This window comes from Artemia franciscana, chromosome 8 (genome assembly GCF_032884065.1).
Source record: "Artemia franciscana chromosome 8, ASM3288406v1, whole genome shotgun sequence".
Taxonomy (NCBI): domain Eukaryota; kingdom Metazoa; phylum Arthropoda; class Branchiopoda; order Anostraca; family Artemiidae; genus Artemia; species Artemia franciscana.
In genome coordinates, this window is record NC_088870.1 from 24,364,566 (window position 1) to 24,391,477 (window position 26,912).

The window sequence follows — 26,912 nt, forward strand, 5'->3', positions numbered from 1 at the left end:
CATTTTTCTTGATTCGAATCGTGTTGTTTTTATATTTTAAAGAGGGAATGACCATGTCACTCGCTCTTGGAATTAAATTATCTTCTACACAGTTTCTATAAACACTCATATCGAAATTTTTCTTAACGTTGTGTACTTTTAAAAGTCACTTACTTGGGGCCTGGTGCTTCACTAGCTCCGGGTAAACGGGCTCGTCCCAGTCGGTGTAGTCCTTTCAAGAGCTAATAAGCATACCATTCTCCAAATCTTGCAATAAATTACAAGTTTTGACTTTCAACAATAGTGAATCTGCATCCCCGTAATAAAATTGAACTTGCCCCTCCCCCGGCCATTGGAGCTTACACACACTGTTATAAAATTCCAACATGAGTTTTTTGTAATTTCAAATATAGCACTGGCAGCTGCAATGTTTTATTTTAAATGACACCTCTTTTGTATATGAAAGGACCATATTGGAATCTGTGATCGTGAACGATGTGAAATTTGGATCTGCAATGATTCAGGCACATTCTTTTGGATCGGTTACAACGTCACAAAGACTCCTATTGCGTACACTCTCGCACATCTTACCAGAGGCTGAGTTTTAAATAAGTTTAGAGATCTCCTTTTCAACCTTCGTTTTTGCGTCAGATCGTTTACTGACAAAGGTGTCAATAAACATCCTCATTGACGGCTTTTGATGTAATTTTAGGGTTCTGAATCTTTTTGTTATCTTGAAACCGTTGGGCAGCAAAAGATCGCAAAAGAATGTAATTTAAAACAATATTCCGTTCCGGCAAAGGTCGGCAATTAGCTTTTGTTTTGAAGGTGTCGAGTACATACTCCCTCGCTCTACCAATGATAAATTATAGGGACTCAATCCCAAGACACCAGTCTGTTTATGCACGGAAAAACAAAGTTCTATACTGAGTCATGAAGTTCCTAAAGCATTTAACCATCAGTTTCGAAAAACCACCTTTATGGTCCATTCTCCTCAACAGTGGAAATGTTGGGGGAATTTGGAGCAGAAGGATTGTCCAGCCTTTTTTATATCCACACAACAAAGAGAAGTGAGATATTGTCGATGGATAAAGGGAGTTCGTATCAAGAAAAACCACATTCAACTTTTCAGCGGTGTCTTGTCCAGTCGGGTCAATTTCCAGGATACGAATCCCGTGAAAAGCATACCATTCCCTCATTGATATATCTGCAAACAAGTCCTGATCCACGTCGGTGATCAGAACTATTTTTTCGTCGCTGATTTTACCAATTAAATCCATCACTAGATCACCAGATGAGGAACTGAATAATAATACCCCAAATTCTTCGTAAATTTTGTCCGTGTTTTTACAGACAATATGCAACAACGTCAATGCAACACTTGCCAGGCACATTTTATAATAATCCTCCCATTTTACACGCTCACTTAACCCAAACTTACTGAGCAAATCCATATTCGGCAATGGTGCATGGACGATCGTGAAGTCAATCATAAAACGCTTCGATTGGAGGCAATTTTTCCTCACGTTGCCTTTAGATGGAGCTATAGTACTCATACGGGTATATACCCTTATACGTTAATAAGTCATACATTTCATCATCTGGAGTATACCCTTATACGTTAATAAGTCATACATTTCATCATCTGGAGTGTGCTGTTTAAGGAAGGGGCACATATCAAACTTTTCGCTTTTTTGTACTTGAATGAGTTGTCCTAAGGATTGGGGGGAAACTATAGGAATCTAAACAACGGTTCTATTCAAGTATATAATATTATTGTCATGTGTTTTCCATTTCAATTCTAAGAGAAGCAGCTTCCTAAATAATCTGGGTAAAATGTTACATGAAAAAGATCCATCTACCCTCTGTTCAAACTCAGTTCATTCAATGCTCTCAGCCGAATAGCGTCGTTTTTGTGTGATTCCGCTGTGGTAAATGTGAATCATACACAGAAAATCCACGATTATGTTTAGTCATAACACCCCAATTTGTGATTTACATGTATTAACATAGTTCTCAAATTTACCAGCTGGTAAAAACTGTCAACCAATTAGCAGAAGAGCAACTGTTCGGTAGAAAGCCATCCTTTACATCATTAACGGTGTTAATGCTGGTGCTTATGTAATTTTTAGCATCCTGCTTGAAAGTGATTTAATAGCGTTTTAATGAATTTTGCGAGAAAATTAGGTTACTCTATCATTGTGAGAATAATGCAATAGCAGGAGGGAGGGTTTTTAGGTGAATATAACTTAGGTCAAATTTGGTTATGCATCCTTTATTGGTGGGGGAAGGGTATAGAAAGTGAGGCTAACCTGTTAATATCTTGACATATCCTAAAGACATATCCATCTTTAGAAAATCTATTTTTTTATGTTCAAAATCTTATGTAAGACTCATGAAGTTTCCGTTCTAGTACCCGTTTATTAGCCCACTAGAGAAAATAGAAAATTACTAAGTTCCTGCTTAAAGAATAGCTCATGAAGTTTCTGTTTTCCTGGAAATAGCAGGAAACCAACAAGCCTTTGTTGGTTGGAAAATCTAAAGTCTCTCTAACTGTTCTAGTCATAGAAAATGGCGGCGAAGATCTCTTGTTTGCTGACACGAAAGGGCAGAAAAGCATGAATAAATTGGGATGATGTAAGGATCATGCCCTTACTTGAGAGAGAATCCCTTATGGCCTTTTAGACATAACAATCAAAGAAATTTTGATTTGGTGGGGGTCTCGTAAGTTTGTTAAAGAGAAAGTATTCGGTAGTGTTTGCGTCTTGACTAGTGGATCCTGAATGTTTTTCCTACGCCTTAAGGTTTTTTAACATGCTTTGCTTAAAAAACCCCCCCTATTACGTAACAATCTAGGAAATCTTGATTTGGCGGGGGTCTCGTAGGTTTTCTTAAAGAATCAGAGAAATCAGATTTGGTGTGGCTCTTGTGGTATTTTTTTAAGAATCAAAGAAAGTTATATAACATCCTTAGAAATCCTGGAGTATAGAAGCCCCTAAAGGTTTTTTAAAGAATCAAAGAAAGTAATATGTAACAAGCAAAGCCTATTACGTAGCATCTACCCGCATCGTTTAGTAAACATTCCCTACGACGTAACATGCACCTACTGGCTGTCGTCCGAATGGCAGGATAGGGCTGTTGTTGAATGGTGGGATAGGGCTGTTATAGAAAGCAGAGACATCACTACTATTAACGGTTGCTTTATTATAGGTTTTGTTGAGATCTACTAACTCCTACTAGTAGATATCCCAATGATTGGGATACAGGTATTCCCCTCCCCTAACAGAGCTATAATTCGTCTTAGGTACCAAAAACCAACACATAGGACTTTAGCGGTTACCCCTGGTCAAGCCTGGTTAAAATTGAACATCATCTTCTATTAGAAGTAGTGACGAAAAAATTGAAAGGCTCCTCCTTCTATGTAAGTTTGGTCGTGTTCAGACCCAAAAAGGCACAGGTAGAAGTTAGGTTTTCACTTTTTTCCACATTATGTTGAAGCTGGAGACAGTAAGAATAGAGGGGCTACCTCCCCGCGGAGAAATAGGATTAGGTATCTCCAAAAGGCACAAGGATTGCTCTCTGCCTTAATTTGCTGATGGTTTCTTGTGAATATTAAATGAAGCTACTTCTGTCATAGAATTTTTAATTTTATAGGCTGAGTCAAGACTGGCTGCTCGACGTCAAGCCCGTGCTGAAGCCAGAGAAATTCGGATGCGAGAGCTGGAGAAGCAACAGAGAGAAGCTGAAGAAAATGCAGATAAACATTATGAGATGACCGGAGGTAATTGTTTGCTTTTGTTTTAAAATTGTATAATTTAATTTGAATACTGACGAATGAAGTCAACGAGGCTAATTTAGTCGTATCCAAAATCTGGGTTATATTTAATGATAACAATTTTAGGGGGAATGTAGCCTTATGTTCGGAGTAAAAGGTTTTTCAGCAAACAGTAAAGATTAATTCACAGCTTTTTTCCAAGAGCCTCCATTGGGGCTCTGATCATCATGTGCTTCATGAGAAAGTTTTGGGTAATTAAATACACCATTTTGTTTTATTGTGGAAGCATGTATAACCATATCAGCACAAAGACTTTGGGGAAAATTGCCGTCAGTATTAACTTGTAGAACACCCAAAGGTGAAACCGCACCTTTGAAGCCAGTGCATTATTCCTTCATGAACAAAATTGACTCTCCTCTCTAATGATTGGACAGGTGTGAAGGTCTAACGTAGATGTGTACATTTGATTGTAAGGCGAAATAGTTGAATTATAAGAACCCTTGTCCATCATCAAATCTTAGATGCACGCACTCACAAAGCAATCTATTTTGGAGGTGGCCCAAGACTAGATAGTGCACTTCTTCAAAAGTAGCAAAGAGCGGTGAATTACTTTGAAAAAATCCATATAAAAATTGAAATTTCAGGAATGATTTGGACCCAAAGACCCCTTGTTTATGTGTCTGCTTAGATGTGTGTGCTTAGCTGCAAAGTTTAAAATAGATTTTAAACTTAATTTAAAGTTCCACAAAAATGGGCAACTTCGTAATAACGAAAAAAACCTTTGACATATAATCGCCGTGGAGGTTTCAATCCAATCCTTTCCCCCCCCCTCTCCCACAGAGGGCCTGCCCTCTTACCTGTAATGCATCCCTTTTTCCGAATTAAGATTCTGGGTATTGGTTTCCTGGGTTATCTAAATTGTCAAACCAACAAGTTTAAACATGGTGTGGTACTAAGAAGAAAACAGCTTATTATAATGGACTTGAACACGGATATAATAGCTTATGTTTATGAGTATTATGGGGGGGGGAAGGGAAAAGCTTTTGATTTCAGGAACTGGGGGTTTATTTTTGAGTGGCTGTTACATTCTATTCTGTATATGTATTCTCTATTTACCATGTTCTTTTTACACTTTCTACACATTAAAATACAATTTACGTTTCTGTTAATATGTATAAAATTGTCTACCAACTATTTTAACTGTTTTGTTTAAAGGAATGAATTCAAAAAGAATACATTAACACTCAACGGAGAGCAGAGCTCGTGAAGTTAGATTTACTGGCAAAACACGTTATTTTTTCTTCATAATAATGATAACAACGAAAAACAATCTGATTAGTGAACAAGCAAAACATAAGTATAAAGAAATGCTCGGCAAGTGGGGTGCAGGAGGGTACACCATAAAACCAAAACAAAGTAATATGTCTCAGTCGTGATATTAATCCTTAATATTTCCTTTCTTAACTTCCACTGAGATTGCCAATATGACTCAATTGGGATCGTATTATGCAGCTTATATTTGAAATTAACAGTAATTTGGTATCTAAATTAAAATTTAGACGTTTCAGAACTAACGAAAGGAATTCGACTTCTAAGAGTCGAAGGAGGTTCATAAAAGATTTTTCATTAAAGTTGTTTCCAAAATTTTGTGCTCGAAAATGCCAGATCGAAAAATTAACTTCTCTTCTATGTTTCAAATCTAACAAATTCAAGAAAAGAAGTCACTGTTTTTAATGCATTTTTAAAATCGTGTTTAATTTCTATTTGTTCCAGCATCACCTGATCCACCTCCATTACGGCCAATTAGTTCAATAAGTACAAGCCGTCTGCAAGTTCAAACTAGGCTAGGAGGTTCTGCGTTACACGGTTCCAGTCGAAGGAGCTCGGAAGACTCCACAGAAGAAAGTCTCAGTCTCAGAGAAATGAAGGTGAGTTGTTTCTAACATCCCTTTTGTTTTGATGGCCTAATAGAACGTTTCTTGACCTATCTTAACCTCACAAACATAGCCAGTCGCCTCGTGATCTCTTAGTAGTAAAAAGTGATTTGTTTCTAATTGTTTGTTTTTGATTACAGCCTAGTTATCTCATTCGTTATTGATTCATACCTGGCTATTCACTTTTTTTAATGTTTATTTTAGTGTTGGGATGCGCAATTGATGGAGATCTGTAGATTACTAAATGCAAGGCTGTTTTATTGCAGCAAATATATCATTTTGTCTAGCTACTGTGACCCTTTGCCCTGGATCATGACCCCCTTCCCCCTCTGAGGTTCTTGACCCCTAAGCTGAGTAACGATGATCTAATGTTTCGAATGATAGTCAAAACAGCAACACTATTGGTTTTTCTTCTTTTACTTAAATACTTTTTGTCTGTTCTTTTTGTATAATGGTAAATAAAATAATTGATTTTAAGTAAAATATATAAAAAAAAAAAACAAAAAGCCTTCCAAAATGTGTGTTGGAACTTTCATATCTTCTGTATAAATTCAGTTGTTTTTCCTTTTTTCCTTGTTGATTATACAGCGGCTGACTGGTAAAAAAAAAGCTATGATGGAACTGTGAACAAATGACCAGTTGCTTCCTTTAGTTAAGATTGACCTAAAATTTAAGGAAGAAACTTATATTTTATTTTGAGTTTTTTAGGATAGGAAAGCTTCAATGGGAGAATAAAAGAGTTCTTCTGAAAGTGTACATGATGGTCCTTGATTTTTGTAAATTAGCTGAATAGAAGGCATTTACTTTTCCAGAAGAATTTGTGTGTGCTGACAAGAAGTAAATTATCCGATTTGGTCAAGTAATGGACACCACAGACAACAAACATGAAAATATTATAGACAATAATGCTGTGGCTAAAGTCACTCCTGTATTTTGCTTATTTTATTGAAAACTGTCAAAGTGAAGTTTTTTACTTTTTGAAAAAAAATAAATGCAAAAATTGTCAATTGCCTCCTAGGAGAATACAATTTTTATTAAAGTTCTAATTCTATGAAGAATAATCAGGAAGGAAGAATTCACTCTAGAATTCCTCAATTCAATTGAGATGGCATATTTTCCACCCAATGACTTGAAAATAAGGTAAAATACAATAGTTATGATTGTGCGTAACTTAGATATTTTTGGGAGGCATTTTTAATGAAATACGCCTGGTTGTTGTTGAATTATGCGATAATGCTGTTAAAGTAAACATAATTAATGGGGAAAAAGTGGAAAAGAAGTTCTTATGTCCCAAATTTTGTTCGACTCCTGTAAAAGGTCAACTCGAATATACAGTACAACGTCATCAGTTTCCACTTCAATCCGAATTTGTGATGAGGATACATAAATGACAAGGACAAACTTTCGTATTTGTTGGCGTCGCCCTCTGTACCTTTTTAAAGCACAGTACGTTGTGCTTGGCTTTTTCTCCTCTCAAAACGACAACCTAGCTGATAAGTCCTTCTACTGCCTGAAATTGAATGACGAACATATAATGCTTTTTGGAAGGAAGTATTGAGCACTCCGAACGAAACCTCTTTCTGTTAATATTGTATGCCATTGCATTAATTAAACAAACAATAATTGTGTATAAATGTCTTTATTATACTTCGAAATATTATACCAGCTTAAATTAGAAATAGTCGTTTTCCCAATTTGATCATCTGGGGGGGGGAGTGGGGGGCCGGTTAATTCGGAAAAAATAGAAAAAAATGAAGTATTTTTAACTTTTAACTATATTTTTAATGAATGGGTGATGGGATCTTAATGAAATTTGATGTTTGGAATGATATTGTCTCTCAGAGCTCTCATTTTAAATCCCGACCGGATCTGATAACATTGGGGGGGAGTTGGAGGGGGGGGGGGACCTAAACTTGGATAAAAAATGAAACTTGGTGGGAAAAATAAGCAGAAGTCTTACATACGTGATTTACATAATTGGAACGGATCCGATCTATTGGGTGGGGGGTTAATTCTGAAAAATAAGAAAAAATGACCTATTTTTAACTTACGAAGGAGTGATCGGATCTTCATGAAACTTCATTTTTAGAAGGACCTCGTAACTCAAATCTCTTATTTTAAATCTCAACCGGATCAAGCGTAATTGGGGAGGCAGTTGGGGGGGGGACCGGAAATCTTAGAAATTACTTAAAGCGGTGAGATCAGGATGAAACTGGATGGGAAGAATAAAAACCTGTCTAAGATACGTGACTGACATAACCAGACCGGATCTGCTCTCTTTGGTGGAATTGGAAGGGGGTAATTTTGAAAATTGAGGTATTTGTAACTTACGAAAGGGTGACCAGATCTTAATGAAATTTGATATTTAGAAGGATCTTGTGCTTTAAAGTTCTTATTTAAATTCCGACCATATTCTGTGACGTTGGGGGGAGTTGGAGGGGGAAACCGGAATTCTTGGAAAGCGTGAAAATTGGGGTATTTTTATCTTACGAATATATGATCGGATCTTAGTGAAATTTGATTTTTAGAAAGAATTCATGTCTCAGAGCTCTTATTTCAAATCTCGACCAGATCGTTTGACATTGGGGGGAGTTGGAGGAGGAAATCTTGGAAAAACACTTGGAGTGTAGGAATCGGGATGAAGCTTGGTGAATAGAATAAACAAATGTCCTTGATACGTGATTGACAGAATCGTACTGGACTCTATCTCTTTGGTGATTTCAGTGATTTGGCGAGTTTGGTGCTTCTGGACGTGCTAGGACGATGAAAATTGATAGGCGTGTCAGGGAGCTGCACAATTTGACTTGATAAAGTCGTTTTCCCAGATTCGACCATCTGGGGGGCTAAAGAGAGAGGAAAAATTAGAAAAACTAGGTATTTATAACTTACGAGTGGGTTATCGGATCTTAATGAATTTTGATATTTAGAAGGACATCGTGACTCAGAGCTCTTATTTTAAATCCTGACCGGCATTAAGCCTCTTATTTTCCTTTTTAAATCAATCTATTGATTCATAGAATTTTTTTAGAGTTCATACCATATGATCTCTTGGCTCTTAGCTCTTCTCGCCTCGTCACAAGTGCCATATGAGCTCTTAGCTCTTGTTTTTTTTCTGAAAAGTGACACACTAACATTTCTGGCGTTAAAAACGATCTAGATAGGTCGCAACTTTGAGGAAGAATTTTTATTTTTCCCAAGGTGGTTGTATCGAACCCATTGTGACTCCACGACATCAAGAAGAAGTTAAAATTATCCGTTGTTAGAAGACAAGCGACAGCAAGTTTCACATATGCACAAGTGTGCCGATCTCCAGGGCCTGAGTATATATATATATATATATATATATATATATATATATATATATATATATATATATATATATATATATATATATATATATATATATATATATAGTCCTTTATATTTCACAACATAAAGAGGTCCAAAAATAAAGTTGGAGGGGTATGCCAGAAACAAATTCCCTTGTGCTTAGCCTATTTTAGTCCGTCAATCCCAGAACCTTTTTCGGTTAATTTTTTATTCATTTTAGTATGAGCTTCGAGACCTGGAGGAGAAATTTCGACGAGCTATGGTGGCCAATGCTCAATTAGACAATGAAAAGTCTGCATTGACTTATCAAATAAGTCTTCTTAAAGACGAGCTTGAAGAGATGCAGGAAACAAATAGTCGAATTCAGAAAGAATCAAGAGAACACAAGAGGGAAGGTGAACAGTTGAGACTGCTTGCAACTAAATTAAAAGATGAATCTGAGTACCTGAGAAGACAAGTAGAAGAGAGAGATAGATTAATTGAGGTAAATTTAAGCTATTATTCTTGGGTATAACAGCTGTGAGTTTTTTTAAATCTTTATTTCTATACTGATTTGTATTTATTTGCTGTATGCTTGTGTAAAAAAAGAAAAAGAATTATTGTTTTTGTCTGTTTTTCACTTTTTATTGGAGTGTAATTTTGTTTTCTTGATAGTCACCTCGAAATGTTCTGCTGTTTTTATTTCTTGACCCTGGCCTCGAACAGAAAAAATTTGGCCGGTACTTGTAATGTCTCGCTATCTGCAGTACCATAACGGCGTTTTTTTTTTTTTTTTTTTTTAATCAGCCCCTTTGTTTCTTTTTGTTTACTGAGTAATATTTAGGAAAAGTTCTTTGTAAAGATGAAGATTTTTACCCTTATTCTTATATAAGGCTTTTTTATAAGCTTTCTTCCGCCACTATCTTTAATTTAGTGTACAGGATTAGTTGCTGATGGCTTGAAACGTCTAAAGATTGGGGAGCTTTGTTTTACGACGGCCGCGAAGACTGGTTCTCTCATAGAATCAAAAGAAATAATATAAATGATATCATTTCTCTCAGAGGAATGATAAGTATATCAACAGAAGAAAAACAAAGAAAAAAAAATGCAAATTTTGCCCCCCTCTTAAAGTAAATTGTTCAGCTATAATTACAATTAGATCGTGGGCGATAGCAAAATCTCAGTTCATCGTAGAATTCGATGTAGAAGACTATATTTTCAAGATAGAAACTTTGGTGAACCAAAAACTATGTTTGATTGCATTGCTGTTCATTTTATTTTCGTTTGAACAGTCCACCGATCAGCCCAGTGTCACTGATATAAGGATGCACAGATTGCACCATTTTATTATTTTTCAAAAGATGTTTGTTTCTGGAAAATTGCTCAAATATCCATTTAGTGGCGCTATCAACTGCTACTACTACTAACAACTCACCTCAGCACCAAGCCGCCTGAGGCCAACACAGCTACGCACGCTCCCCTTCCATCCCTATCTGTTCAAAGCCCCCCTCTTTACACCTTCCCAGGAAATTCTCATTCCCTTTAAATCTTTCTTTATGACATCCTTCCTACCCAGACAGGGACAACCTGGTTTCCGTTTAGCCTTAGACGGTTGGCCGAAAAGGACAATCTTCGGCAATCTGTCATCCTTCATCCGCAGAAAGTGCCCTAGCCACCTCAACCTTTCTTTCATTATAGCCCTAGAACGCGGGGTTGAATCACATTTTTCGTAGAGCCTACTGTTTGAAATATGGTCAGTCAGACAAGGCAATCCAAAGGCATTTTCTCTGGAAAACATCTTTCAAACCTTCATCCGCTTTTCGGAGCGCCCGTGTCTCAGAGGCATATTTTCCTCTATCATTACGCTAGCTTCAAATATTCTAATCTTGGGCTATAGACTTATTCTCCTATTCTTCCAAACTTTTTTTTAACTGTGAAAAAACACCCTGAACCTTGGATATCCTACTTTTAACATCTTCACCGCTCCCATCGCCTGTACTAATAATGCTACCAAGGTAAGTGAAGCTGCCTGTCTGATCAATATGTTCACTACCCATCGTCACCTTTTCATCTTCACTTATTCCTAGCCTTAGTGGCTTAATCTTCTTAACATTAATTGTCAAACCTATTCTAGCACCTTCAACTCGCAAAACCTCTAAAAGTTCATTTTTTTGGCTCACACTTTCATCTAGGATGCTTAAATCATCATTAAAAAGTCCAGGAGATTTTTTCCTCCAAATTTGGTTCCGTGGTCTCCCTTTGGCTCTCATGTGCTCCTTAAGACAAAGTCTATCAAAATGATCCGCATAAAGGGGGAAAGTACACAACCCTGCTCAACTCCTGATTTAATACAAAAACAACTGTTAACATAATTTCCCACCTTAACCGCAGCAGTGTTATTCTCGTAGATAGCACTAATCACTTTAATGTATTTGTTTGTATTTGTCGTATACCATGCAGGAATAAGATCTTTGCTAAGTTTCTTCTGTCTGCAGAATCGGACGCTTGCTCATAAACTAAAACTGAGGATCAAAGGTGTTTGACAACTCACACACTTTTCAATTATTAACGTAAGACTGAAAATGTGGTCAGCACATCCTCTACCCTTTCCAAAACCGCATTGTTCTTCTCTTGAAACTTAGTCTACAGCATCTCTCAGTCTAAAAAGTATCATATTACTATAACAGAGACCAGACTAATGCCTCGATAATTACCACACTCACTCTTGTCACCTTTCTTATACAGTGGTTTAATTAAGGTTTTCTTAAAATCGTTACGTACTTCCCCTTTTCCAAAAATCATATTCATAATTTCAGTAACTTATTTCTAACCCCAGAGCCACCATATTTAAGAAACTCAATTACCGCACAATTAGTACCTGGAGCCTTATTATTTCTTAATCCTTTTAGTACTATCGCTGATTCTTCTACACAAAGCAAATCTTCCTTCACATCCAAGGTATCACAAATTTTCTCATTTTTCATTGTATCTTTTCCTGCAACTCTATCTTGGTTTACCACATTCTCAAAATGTTTTGCCCATCCCTCTTTTACTCTTTCCTTATCACTAATTGTGGCCCCGTTCCTATCTTTAACTGGGACATGTCCGGATTGACTACTCCATATCAATTTACTAACATGCCAGTAAAATATTTTATTACTGTGCTGTCTAGCTGCATCTGCCAGATCCTCGGTAATTTTATCCATGGCCTCCACTTGACACTTCCTTGGATCATATTTTAAAGATTTCTCCACCTTCTTTACATTCCTTTTTATAATCGATCACTCAGATAAATCTTGTACAAGCCTCTTCTCCTCTTTATAAAACATAAAGCTTTATCACTAACATTCCTAGCTACAGTCCTAACTTTCTTCCCTAATACACTATCAGCAACTTCACAAATTGTTTTTCCAAAATTATTTCAACCATCTTCTACGTTGTCAAATTTTGAACCCTCAAATTAAGTATTCAACTTTTCATGGAAAGTTTGGAAAGTTCCTCTTGAATTCTCATCCTGGAGTCTACCAATATCATAACTTCCCGGGAGATAGTTACCCTTCTGAAATTTCAGCTTTAAATCAACCCTAGACACTACTAGATGATTATATTTACGTTTAACTTCAATAATAGCAATCCTATATACCCTAGTACCTTATGCTGATCCTGCCAGTCTTCGGTTTACTGTCTAGAAATTTGCTATTTTAGACATACGCGGATATAAATGGGATTATGAACGATTGAAAGATTTTATTACTATTTTAATCTAGAATATTCTGTTGTGACAAGAGAAACCATTCAATATTTAATATTTTGAGGTACAAGCTTTACTTATGCCTGCTTTTGAAACAATTAACGTTTTATTATTATTATTATTATTATAATTACAAGCGCTGTGTTGATCAAAACTTTCATTAGACATAACGTGGAAAGAAATATTTGTGGGGATTTTCTAATAGATGAATAATATTTAATATGTTTCTCAAATGCGAATGTAATATGGATGAGGTCAGTAGTTTTTTTTTTTTTTTTTTTTTTTTTTTTTTTTAACCAAGCTCATGGCCTTATATTAGAAACGATTTTCTGTTTATATGCTACAAACGACTTCATTGTCCAAATAGTTTATACTTTACATGGCTGTATTTTTATTATTATTTTTTTCAGGAGCATAGTCTTGTTTTAGTTGGTGACTCTGAAACAGAAGACTCTTCAGATGAAGAAGAAGAAACTACTAGGAGAAAAAGTCATTTAAATAGTACTAGAAAGACAGCAGGGAATTCACCTCGAAAGGCCTTAGTTTCACAGGAAGTAGCACAACTATTAGAAAAAGCTGGTGAAGGATCACTAGGTAACTTTGCTTCCCTTTAGGTTTACTTCAAACTTTTTCGGAGTAACATTTTCATAATTTTATGTTAGAAATTTTACGTGTTTTACCGGCTACTAGTGATGAAACCAGACGTTTTCACCATTTTTTATACGATTCATGATTCTGAATGTTAGCCAGGTCAAGCTGACTATATTGCCAGTATATTTTATTTGTATTTAGAGGGAGGATTAAGAGTGTGACAGCCCCATCCCTTACTCAATATTATTTAATGGTTCTTTAAGTTCAAACACCCTTGACGATAGTTTTTTAAGCTTAGGTTAAAAAATTTCTTACTGATAAACTAGAAGAAGAAAAGGAACCCAACCAATAATTGTACCCAACACAGTGGCAGATACAGGGGGGTGAGGGGGCGCGCGTCCCCCGAACATAGTTGTGGGTTTAGGATAATGTCATGTTGCCATATTAAATATCATATTTTTCGTAGAGGTTTGAACATCTTTCCATTTTTCTTGGGGGGGGTGGTTTCTATAACTTACTATTTTTTGTATCAGTATTTTTACATCATTTAATTTCAACAGATTTATTAGAACTTTAACCCTCAGCAGATTTTAGATTAAATTTGCGACCTTTTCCACAATCTACCTACGGCGTATAATCGTTCCCTTCAAATTGCTTGTATTTCTTTGTTCGCAAGTTTATCGGTGTAAAATATTTTACGCCCCCCCCCCCTCTTGCTAAAGCAAATCCTGGATCCGCCGCTGGCCCAACACAGATACTACTATGAAACAATTGACTTGACTCTAATTGAATAGATAGAAATAGATTGCTTAGTTGCCTGGTAGCGAGATACTTCACGTACGTATTGTGTAATGTACCCTTTGAACAAATTTAGATGGTTGCTGAAATTTGTTTTCTTGTAAAGGAGTTTCTAACCTTGTCCTTGAAGGTGAATTGTTTGATTAATTTATCTATTATTCCTCTTAAATGGACAGAGGTGAGTAAAGTTGATGTACCACTGTAATATTCTCACCTGTCTCTTTCATTCTTCCTTCTATTTTTTTTGGCGATTTTCAACGAACTTCTGAATTACTTTAAAAGGAAATTGCATGGCTAGTATGTTAAATTCATATACTTCCTAAGCTGTAGCGACAATATTCCTCCTTTCCATTCGATTGCTTTGTGTCATTTTTGTAGACTAACTTTTCTTTTATTCCCTAATTATTTTACCTGAGTCAATTATTTCTCTCATAGATGTAAGAATACGACGGTTAACTGAAGAAAAGCGAGATTTATCAGATCAAGTTCGCCGTCTTCGCTTGGAACTCGAAGAAGAGAGGACTAGTCATTTGAAGCAAAAGCGTCTCGCTGCTGCAGCCCTTGCGACGGCTGCCCCAACCATCCCAAATGGCGTTGACTCGGATCCTATTGAGATGCAAAGTAAGAGTTTTCTTTTTTGTCTCATAAGGCTCATGTCCGAACGTGGCTGATTTTCGGCTTCTGTTCTCGATAACATAATTCAAATACGATACTGTGACAAAATTACGTCACTTTTGGATAAGCTTCGTCCAGCTTTGATATGATATTTAATTTAGCTAACAAATCGTAAAACTGAAATGGATAAAAAAAAAATAGAGAATTAAATGGAAGTGAATCGTGATCACCATGGGTATTTGGGTGTAAAAAAAAATACTAGCATCATTGAGCTTGCAGTGTTACCTAGAGGAACTAGAAAAATTCAACTGTGTCGAGTTTAATTTCTATTGTTAGAAATTTGGATTTTCATTAAAAACCTTCATTTTCTTTGGTTCCAGTAGGAAACGTTTTCGAAGTTGACAGATTCTTTTATTTCAAACTTTTTGTTATCTTAAGATATTCCTAGCTACAATAATAGATTTGTTTTTTGTTTTTTTTATTACACAAATATACTAATTGTGTCCTTTCGGTAAAAGTGAAGAATAACAATTAATCGAATAAATTTAACTAATATTTTTTGTTGTAACTGGATACAGTTAGCTTTATGGTAACGTTAAATAGGGTTGGTTGGGTTTTTTGGTGGGGGGGGGATAAGCTTGTCTTCTCTCTGACATCTATTTCGATTGTCTTTTGGCCGAAAGTTAAGTATGTAAGACGTGTCTTCAAGTATTAATCAACTACATTTGTCTATAGTAAAGCCACACGGCAGTATCTTTCTTACACTGTGTTTCCACGTGCTGTGTTTTGTGGAAAACCGCAATATAAAAAACCAGTTTTCTTTGCGAGGAGAGATCATAGGATTACAATAATTCAGAAAAGTCTTTTATAAATGACAAAGTAAACTTTAAAATCAAATGCGTAAAGATAGACCCAGCTATAGCTTCTCCTTCAAGTTTCTTACTAAAAAACTCATCGTCACTTCAAAGAAAAGCTATTTCGAATTTTGTGCTTAAAATAAACCTTACTTTTCTGGACGCAAAAAGTATTTCAACACAAAAGTATCTACGTTTTCTTTTTTGAGAAATCGGCAAGATTCCGCTAAATCCTGCCCCTTTTCCTTCAAAATGTTGCATTTAGGAATGTAATATAAGAAACCAGGTTAAACTATTAACAAAATAGGAATATCTAGAGTCAGCCCCACAAATCCTAGATTCCTGTTTTTTTTTGTTTTTTTTTTCGATTTTCACCGAGTTTTCTGAAATTTCAGGTGCATATAAGGCTTTGGCCTAGTATAAGACTTAAAATAAATCTAGCTGTTTTCCGGCTCATAGATGGTGGGGGTAGGGAGAAGGGTCCAGAATTTGGGAATTTGTACTTGCTCCAGCCTGTCTGGGCAAGGAAGATCCTAAATTCTTGTCATTTGGTGATTCACCAGAAGTGACTGTTGGATCCATATGCAACGTGGTGAGAAGTAAGAGCTCACGTCTCGGTTATATCTTATGGAAATTAGGACCAAACGTAAGTTTTGTTGCGGAGGGAAAAAGGGGGGTGGGGTCAGTGGCTATATGAGTGTCATCAGAACAGTAAAGTGATGCGTTTGTTGTATCTCAGCCAAGCTTTGGTCAGAAGGAGCATTTGTTGTGTCATTTTGGCTTCTTTTTTTTAATTCGGGGACCGCTGTCAGATCACAACCAAACTTGATAGGAAATAAGAGTTAGTGTCCTAGTGTTTTTTTTTGTGTGTGTGTGTGTGCAATCTGACCTTTAGAAAGGGGAATAGGGGTCAGCAACGTTTTTGCTCTTTTTCTTTTTTTTTTACCTAAAAACTGAAACGACTTGTTTCTACTTTAAAACGGCTGTTTTCACAGATATTTCTTTTTTTCTTTTTCATTGGGTTTACGAGAGTCAAATAAACATATAATGATATAGATTATTAAAAAAGACTAGATATACAAAGAGACTGCATAAATTGCAATTAATCACTTAAAACATTTGAACTTCAAGTGATCTTGCTGTCATTCATGAGCACTACTTTCGCGTAAAGTGTCCAGCAATGATAAATGCTCTCTCACTGGGCACTTTAAAGTTGCAGGCACTGAGAGATGCATGCATGTAATTTATTTTTGCTCTGGGTAAGCGTAAAAGCAGTCACTCCAAAATTCTAGCCGAGCAGAATTATTTCATCGTGGTCTTCGTCTCTTTTTCAACGAGACAGGAACCCCCTCCCCGTATACCCTGATAATAATTGTTGCTACGTGCGCAACACTTAATTTGCTTATGTTGTTCGCATTTGCCTCGAAGAGTCCATCCGTAGCCTAGTCGTGTCGAGATGCTAAGCAAACAAGATGTCTTCTTGATCAGAAGTCTCTGGTGACCCATTTTTGTTTAGTCTCTGCCTTAGTAGAAGCGATTTCAATAGGAGAAGATGTGGAGTTAATTAAGATTTGAGCGAGTTCTTCTGTACTTCTCTGCTTGGAAATTGCCTGAGAAGCGAGGGATTGACTGACGAGCCGATTCTCTTTTGGCTTTTTGGACCGAGCAATTTTTGAAAAGATGAACCATATAGCTAGAGAATTGGCCGTTTCATTTTCGCCAAAAACAATAACGCTGCTGATCCCTATTCCTCTTTCTAAAGGTCAGATTGCCTTTATATATATATATATATATATATATATATATATATATATATATATATATATATATATATATATATATATATATATATATATATATATATATATATATATATATATATATATATATATATATATATATATATATATATATATATATATATATATATATATATATATATATATATATATATATAGATAGATAGATAGATAGATAGATAGATAGATAGATAGATAGATAGATAGATAGATAGATAGATAGATAGATAGATAGATAGATAGATAGATAGATAGATAGATAGATAGATAGATAGATAGATAGATAGATAGATAGATAGATAGATAGATAGATAGATAGATAGATAGATAGATAGATAGATAGATAGATAGATAGATAGATAGATAGATAGATAGATGATAGATAGAGAGAGATAGATAGATAGATATATATATATATATATATATATATATATATATATATAGCACCATATATATATATATATATATATATATATATATATATATATATATATATATATATATATATATGCTAAGTTTGATCATGCTTAGTCTTGTTTAGATAATTTTCAGCACAAGACTTGAAATCAAAGAAGATACATAGGACACACGCATATTCTGTGGTTCTTCTTCTATTATCTGGTCGACACCAACTCATGGAAAATCTGAAAGATCTGTTCTTAGGACAGTATCGAATCCTCTGTTAAGGACCTTAATAGGCTGTAGCTCTACAGAACATCAGCGGCTGATTGATATTATTTCAGCTGCTCAGCCCATTTCTTTTGCTGGTGATAAAACCTTGCTTAGTTCTACTTGCTCTGAGACTGAACTAGCTTCCGATAGGACCGAACTGTTTGGTCAGTGGAGGGATAATAATCTTTCAACTTTACATTATGTGTCTTTTTATTGTCCTCTCTTAGTCAGTAATATTCTTTACGTACGCCAGAAACGTCTGTGTTCGACAGTCATGTAAGCCAAGAGCATTCTTCTTTACTCCCATTATCCATTGAATATTTTGAACAATATTTTTCTTTCAGGGGAAATTGCCAAGCAAACAAACGAGTACAAGTTCAAGCTACAAAAAGCCGAACAAGAAGTAGCCACTTTGCAAGCAAACGTAAGATTTTAGATATTTGAAACTGATTTATGATAAGAGGCATAAGCAGTTGCAAGTCTCCTCTAGTTTAAGCCCACCATTAAAAATTCTAGCTTAAATGCGCGGTTTAGATGAATTTGATATTAACCATATTCCAGTCAAAGTGCAGCAATGATTATTTGTTTCTAAGATTAGATAAGATAAGATTGGTCAGTGGAGCGATTATAATTTTTCAACTTTACATTGTGTGTCTTTTTATTATCCTCTCTTAGTCAGTAATATTCTTTACGTACGCCAGGATCGTCTGTGTTCGACAGTCATGTAATCCCCGTTACTGGATACATATCTGTCATAATAAAAAATTTGATTTTGTGGGTTGAACTTATTCTCTTCTTTGCCTAATCATCATAACCTAATCTGGTGAAACCCACTAAAAACCCCGTCCTTTTTGTATCCCGTCCCACTGTTACGTCCTCCATCCCCGCCACGCTACCAACACCAACGCATGAATCCTTATCTCATGTCCTTATCTTGGTTTGCTAACCTCTTGAGGACACTCGATGAGTGAGCTTATATGGTAGCAGGAGTGTCACGTATGGGGAAGGGGATATATCGTCAACATTTTTGTGACTCAACAACAAAAAATACATCATTGGTAACCTTGCAGCACAAAGCATATCGCTTCAACTGGTTCCATTTTTAAAATACATAAATGAGATGAATAAAATAAATGAAAGGATATAGCTACTGAAAGTTGATGAAAGTACTGACATGACATCCACTGAAATCCTCTGCTGAAATACCTTTCTGCTAAATCTTAGTCTCAGTCGGTAAAGTGGCTCAAAGGATGCTTTATGATAGGGAATCCCTCAGATAACTGTTACTTTTGTTCCCGCCTTGTCCTTGGGTAAAACCCAAAGTATCAAAGCTAATTTTTTTCATCTTGATAACATTGCACGATCCATAAGCACACTCTCTGTATTTTCAACTGAATCGACAGTCATCTCTCCGCAATCTTCAGAATCGAAAAATTCAGAAGGTCAGGGCTTCAATAACGAATACAAGCTCTCGAAAAGTGTTTCAGTTCATCTCCTTTCTGAGGTTCAACTTAATGGTCTTACTATAGCGTAGATCTCTGCCTTTTGAAAGAGGCAACTGAAAGTTGAGTTTTAGATTGTAGAACATTTTTTTCAAAGCCAAATTCAAAGATGGAATGGTATTAGTCAAAAACCGCTATGATTATTGGTAGGGAATTCGAAAAAAAAAGAAATAGTCAGATTGGTAAGACTCTGCCTTCTGTAAAGAAAATAAAGAATTCCAAAGATGGCCACTCTTAAAGACGGCAATTGTTTCAAATGCATGAGCAAAAAGAAATCCAGATTTATCCGAAGTCAAGCTGAAAAAAGAAATCTATGTTGGTACAGAAGCTTATAAAGGATAAATAATCTAAGAATTTAGATTCAGCGAGAAAAGAACGCAGGCTATATATACGCACACACATATATAAATATATATATATATATATATATATATATATATATATATATATATATATATATATATATATATATATCTATATATATAAAAATAAGTTGTCTGTCTGTCTGTGGATCTGTGGATCAGGTGACGTCATGTTTCGGCTGACGTCATGAAATTAGTTGCCGTCATTTTTGCTTTGAAGGTGACGTCATTCAAGTTATATAAGACATATGTTCGCGTAGAAATCTATTAATGTTTAAGTTTACAATGACTGATGAAGATGCTCAAAGAGTCTATGCCAAAAAACTTGCTGCTGACTACCAGAGCAACGCGAAAGCAGACTTGCTGCTAAAAGAGAAAGTGAAAAAAGAAGGCGTGCCGAGGAATCAAAAGACCAGCAGGGAAACAGACTTGAGGCTGCATGCCGAGGAACTACCAGAGCAACGCAGAAGCAGACTTGCTGCTAAAAGAGAAAGTGAAAAAAGAAGGCGTGCCGAGGAATCAAAAGACCAGCAGGGAAACAGGCTTGAGGCTGATAGAGAAAGAAAGAACAGAAAGCATGCCGAGGAACTACCAGAGCAACGCAGAAGCAGACTTGCTGCTAAAAGAGAATGTGAAAAAAGAAGGCGTGCCGAGGAATTACAAGAACAGCAAGAAATCAGGCTTGCTGCTGATAGAGAAAGTAAGAAAAGAAAGCGTGCCGAGGAATCACAAGAACAGCAAGAAATCAGGCTTGCTGCTGATAGAGAAAGTAAGAAAAGAAAGCGTGCCGAGGAATTACAAGAACAGCAAGAAATCAGGCTTGCTGCTGATAGAGAAAGTAAGAAAAGAAAGCGTGCCGAGGAATCAGAGCAATCTGAAAGTTATCGCCTGGCATTCAGGTACAACCCAGTCGATGATTATAGCTTGAGTAGATGTGTTCAAATCGGGACAATGTCTAAAATTTGTCCCTATTGCAAGGCCTTGAAATTCAATGGTGAAACAATGGGAATGTGTTGCGCCTCAAGAAAAGTTAAACTTCCTCTATTGGCTGCACCACCAGAGCCATTGAAGACTTTCCTTACTGGAACTACGTCAGAATCTAAGCGTTTTTTGTCAAAAATCAGACAATACAACTCATGTTTCCAAATGACGTCGTTTGGAGCCCAAATCGAAAATCCAGATCAATTTATGTCTACTTTCAAAGTAAAAGGGCAAATTTATCATAAAGCAGGGTCCCTTCTACCATTCTCAGGCGAGAATCATAAATTTTTACAATTGTACTTCATCAGTGATAGAAATTCTGAATTGAATGCACGTTGCGAAATTTCTCCCAACGTTGAAAGGACAATCGTTTCCCAATTGCAACATCTTTTCCACGAAAATAATAATTTAGTGCGTCTGTTCAAAACAGCCATCGATTTGATGCCTACTGATACTCATAAAATTGTTATTTCCACTGACAAAACGCCTCCTGGCCAACATGTGCGTAGATACAATGCTCCGACTATCGACGAAGTGGCAATTGTTATGGTCGGTGATCACTTTTTACCTCGAGATATTATTCTACATAAGCGAAACGCTCAGTTGTTAAGAATTGCTGAAACTCATCGATGCTACGATGCCCTACAATATCCTATCATTTTTTGGGATGGAGCCGACGGCTATCACTTTAATATTAAATTGATGAATCCAGCCACTAACAAAGAAATGAATAAGAAATGCAGTGCAATGCATTATTATTCCTATAGACTAATGATTCGGCAGGATGAAGAAAATTATATTTTAAAATGCCGTGAATTGTTTCACCAATTTGTCGTGGATATGTATGCTAAAATTGAATCAGAACGTTTGCTATATATCCGCCTGAATCAGACCAAGCTCCGCTCTGAACAATACATTCATTTGCGAGATGCAGTTATAAATGACGACTTGCCGTAAAAAAAAAACAATGGAAAACCTAATAGATGCCACAATCTTGACAGGGCCTTATGAGGGTGAGGCTGTTCTTATTCCTCGCATTCCCATGATTCCAACGGATTTGCTTTTTCAATTTAAAAGATTGCAATTCCCAATTCGATTAGCATTTGCAACCACCATCAACAAAGCTCAAGGGCAATCACTAGAAAAATGCGGTATAGATCTTAATACAGATTGCTTTACCAATGTACAATTGTATGTTGCATCTTTGAGGGTCGGTAAACCTGACAATCTATTTATACGCACAGACAATGGGACAGCGAAGACTGTTGTATATTCACAAGTTTTACGTAGTTAATTTGTATTGTATCTATCTATCTATCTATCTATATAAAAACGAGTTGTGTGTATGCATGTTTGTTTGTTTGTAAAAAGAGCGTTTGCATATGACGTCATTATTAGTACATACGGCTTTGTATATGGACAGACAATGGGAAAGCCAAGAATGTTGTATATTCGCAATTTTTACGTAGTTTGAAACACATATATAAATCTATCTATATTCACAGGTGGGACACAGGGACACAACTACAATGGCGCGTAACTAATATGGCGCCTAACTAATATGGCGCGTAACGACTTACGCGCGCAGGGGGGCTTGGGGGGCGCGAAGCGCCCCACCAACTAGGTGTTGGGGTGGCGCGAAGCGCCACCCCAACAGCTAGTATATATATATATATATATATACATCTATAAATTACATGTATAAGTCATGTAAAATATACATAATATGTAAATAAATTATATTTGCTCCTTTGATTAATTGTCTGTTTTATATAAGCTACTCTAATGTAACAAATTAAAATAGTATAAGGGTGGTATTCTTTCAGAGTCTGTACCACAGTATGATGTAAAATGTTTCAACTCAAACGAGCACCTCGTTTTTCTTTCGATAAGAGGCAGTTCATGCGATCTGGCAAGAGTAGTTTTTATTATCTTAAACTAATAAAAAAACAACAATCTATCATTGAAAAATCCAACTTATCTGACGCAGAATTGATGATTTTGCATGTATTCAAATAGATTAAAACTCTGTTATCAAGTAGTAAATGTAAAAAATTTCAAGGAAATGCTTTTCAAACATCGTTTTATTGAAAGATATCGATGTCGATTATCCAAAATCATGAGGTGATGGGAAAAACGTCATTTCTGAAATCAGTACACCAAATAACATATAACTCTTGAGACTTCTTTTGTATTTTTCAAAAACTTTAGTTTGGCAGGTCTGTGTAATTTAAAAAAAAAAATACGATAAAATATTTTTACTTAAAGTCCAGTTCTAAAAACAAGCTTTGTTGGTAAAACTTTAAAAAAATCGTGTATTAACAGTGGTTTTCATATGGTGACAAAATTGTCTTTATTACCTGGTTTTTTGGTTTCAGTAATCATTTTTCTGCTAGTTTCAGGGCCTTTATTTTGTAACATTGCCTGTTGTCCGTAGGCTCCTCGTAGCAAATCTGCAAGATTAGCACCCCTCACCATATTGGTATTGTAGTCTTAAACAATTGGAGGAGCAATTCTGATCTTAGTATTGTCCTTTTTCCCTTCTGCGAATACTAGTTACCTCTGTGGAGTCAATGAAAGATATTCATATTTATTCTCATGCAGTTGAAAATAGATGTTTCAGAATCAGAGACTTTGCGATTAAGTTTTCCTCTTCTCAAAGAAATGCCTTCGCAGAACTCTGGAAAGTGGTGTAATTTGGTTTGCTGCAGGCTTTTATCTCTTTCATTTCTTGATTAAATAGTAATAAAATAATTGCTGAAGCAGACAGAATTCGGCTTTGGGGTCCGAAGTGCAATCAGATGGACTACCACACATTCACCATGCTAGAAGTGAGATTGATTTGCCGCAGTATCATCTTTCTTGCCTTGACAGACTTCAAACAGATAGATATGGCTACTCACGCAGGCCAAATATCCCATTTATGATCTCTTTTTTGATTGGCTTCATAGGATTGTACTGCTTCGTTGTCGACCTTCCATTGAGAGGGTTTCGGCTTAATCCCAGTGCGCCGACAAAAAGACCTTCAAATTTTTCAGCAGTGACTTTTCTGGCATAGCAACGTTGTTGTTGATGTAAAGAAATTTTCGAATGCTCAGAAATATATATCTGCTCATGCGCTTTGCAATCAGTCTTGTCTTTTTTCTGTACAACAAAAAGATTGGTTTGTTCCACTGATCTAGTTCAACATTATCATCCCAATATTTGACAAAATGAAAATAAGCGGGTATCCGATAGTCCTTGAAAATGTCCCTTTTAAGGCCAGTGGTAAAAAGATAGACGTCACGTTATTGATGCCAGGAAAACTTAAAACTGAAATTAGGCGATATAGAACTTATTTACTCAGGCAGGAAGGCTGGGGTGGACAGGCAGAAGTATGGCTCATGATTTATAAGGAACCTGCCAAGTCTTACTTAGGTTTAGAATGCTAGTCGCTCATTTTATGACAAAAAAGTGCAGGGGATCAGCCTTATTAGTATATGCCACTATAGAACCGACTGAGAACCGACTGATGGAGATAGAAGTGACTGAGATGAATTTTACTTACAGCTAAATAATAAATAGAGAGGGTGCCAGGCAGAAATACAGCTTTTTTATTAGGGAATTTTAATGCTCAGGTTTGAAAACAAATAGACAGGGTCCTAGGCAGAAATGCGGTATTTTTATTAGTGGAGTTTAATGCTCAGGCTGGTAGAAATAGGGATAGATGGTGTCGTGGCCTAGGTAAATTTGGTGCAGGAAAACGAAGCAAACAGTTATGGTTACAGACCATATGGTGCAATTTGGCATGTATAACGATCTAGGTGGTGATTTACGAGGTTAGAGATAAGCTACTGAAGATTATGAATGTGATTTTTGAAAAAGAGGAAGTACCTAGCGATTTGAGAAAAAAAAATTAAACCCCTCTATAAGAAAAGTAATGAGAGTGAGTGTGGAGGCAGTAGTCTGGTTTCCATAGGAAGCGAATTACTTTGTATGATGAAACTTTTTGCTTTTAAAGATGTTATAAATAAAGTTTTAAGAGAATAACAGTGTGGTAGCAGGAAGTGTAGACGACGTGTCGATCAAATTTTCACTCTTAGAATAGTATCTGAGTAGTGCCTGAGTTGTTAAATTCCCCTTTAGTCCTCTGTTTATAGATTATGGGCCAGTATTTGATTCAGCTGGTAGAAGAGATATAGAGAAGGTCCTATCCTTGTATCGTATACCAGATAACTTCATTAAGTTCATAAGTGTATCTATGAGAATAACATTGCTGCGGTTAAGCTAGGAAATGAGGTTACTAGCTGGTTTCGTACTAAATCAATAGTTAAGCAGAATTGCGTTCTATCCTCATTTATATGGATCATTTTGATGATCCCGCATATAGTTATATATATATACTAGCTGTTGGGGTGGCGCTTCGCGCCACCCCAACACCTAGTTGGTGGGGGCGCTTCGCACCCCCCCCCAAGCCCCCCCGCGCGCGTAAGTCGTTACGCGCCATTGTAGTTGTGTCCCTATGTCCCACCTGTGAATATAGATAGATATATATATATATATATATATATATATATATATATATATATATGTTTTTAACTACGTAAAACTTGCGAATATACAACATTCTTTGCTGTCTCTTTGAGGGTCCCGGGCGTCATTGATATTCCTTGTGTCCCGGTGTCCCGGTCGTCATTCGTGTCCCGGTGTCCCAGTCTGTATATACATTCGTTTTTGAATTGGTCTTTTTTTTTAGGTTTTAGTTTTCTGCCTTTTTTTTAGTTTTTTTTAGTTATACCTCATGATTCTAATGATTGCCCTTGAGCTTTGTTGATGGTGATTGCTAATCGAACATTCTCTGTGTCCCCGTCGTCATTTATATATCCCCCTGTGCCCCCCGGCGTCCCCGTTGTAATTGTGTCCCTGTGTCCCGGTCGTCATTTATATTCCCTGTGTCCCGGCGTCATTTGTATTCCGGTGTCCCAGTCTGTAAATACATTCGTTTTTGAAATGGTAAATGATGAAATAAATTTTTGTATTTTTCCCCTTTTTTTCTTTTTAGTTTTTTTTTGGTTTTTACATTTTTTTAGTTTTTTTAGGTTTTTTTTCTTTTTTCTTTTTAGTTTTTTTTTTTATTTTTATTTTTTTAGTTTTGTTTTTCTCCTTTATTTTTCTTTTTGTTTCCTTTTTTTATTTTTTTTTATTTTTTAGTTTTTTTAGTTTTTTAGCTTTTTTAGTTTTTTTATTAGTTTTTAGTTTGTTTTTTTCTTTTTAGTTTTTTTGTAGTTTTTACCTTTTTTTTAGTTTTTTTTTTATTTATGTCCTGGTCGTCATTTATACTCCCTGTGTCCCGGTCGTCATTTGTGATGGTTTGTTGACGGTGTTTTGTTGATGGTGATTGCTAATTGAACATTCCTTTGTGTCCCGGTCGCTTTCTCTTTGAGTGTCCCGGTCGTCATTTATATTCCCTATGTGCCGGTGTCCTGGTCGTCATTTGTGTCCCAATGTAATTTCGTAATTTCGTCAGTCGAAAACATGACGTCAGTCGACACAGAAACATGGCGTCACCTGACACACAGACAGACAACTTATTTTTATATATATATATATATATATATATATATATATATATATATATATATATATATATATATATATATATATATATATATATATATATACATATACATATATATATATATATATATATATATATATATATATATATATATATCTATATATATAAAAATAAGTTGTCTGTCTGTGGATGTGTCAGGTGACGTCACCTGAAAAAACTGGATCAGGTGACGTCAAAACTGAAAAAACTAAAAAAAGGCAAAAACTACAAAAAAAACTAAAAACTAATAAAAAAAATAAAAAAGCTAAAAAACTAAAAAAACTAAAAAAAGGCAAAAACTACAAAAAAAACTAAAAACTAATAAAAAAGCTAAAAAACTAAAAAAACTAAAAAAAGGCAAAAACTACAAAAAAAACTAAAAACTAATAAAAAA

At 35.7% G+C, this 26,912-nt stretch overlaps 1 protein-coding gene across 4 annotated transcripts in view; it reads left to right on the forward strand.

Moving 5' to 3' along the window:
* The window catches only part of LOC136030176 (leucine-rich repeat flightless-interacting protein 2-like), a 70,857-nt gene that overhangs the window by 34,125 nt on the left and 9,820 nt on the right, over positions 1 to 26,912 (forward strand). For all 4 annotated transcript variants that reach the window (XM_065708916.1, XM_065708915.1, XM_065708914.1 and 1 more), the window contains 6 exons: positions 3,634 to 3,760; positions 5,528 to 5,682; positions 9,239 to 9,502; positions 13,159 to 13,342; positions 14,573 to 14,758; positions 18,422 to 18,501. In XM_065708916.1, the coding sequence (XP_065564988.1) occupies positions 3,634 to 3,760; positions 5,528 to 5,682; positions 9,239 to 9,502; positions 13,159 to 13,342; positions 14,573 to 14,758; positions 18,422 to 18,501 (996 nt within the window). The remainder of the gene's footprint in view (positions 1 to 3,633; positions 3,761 to 5,527; positions 5,683 to 9,238; positions 9,503 to 13,158; positions 13,343 to 14,572; positions 14,759 to 18,421; positions 18,502 to 26,912) is intronic.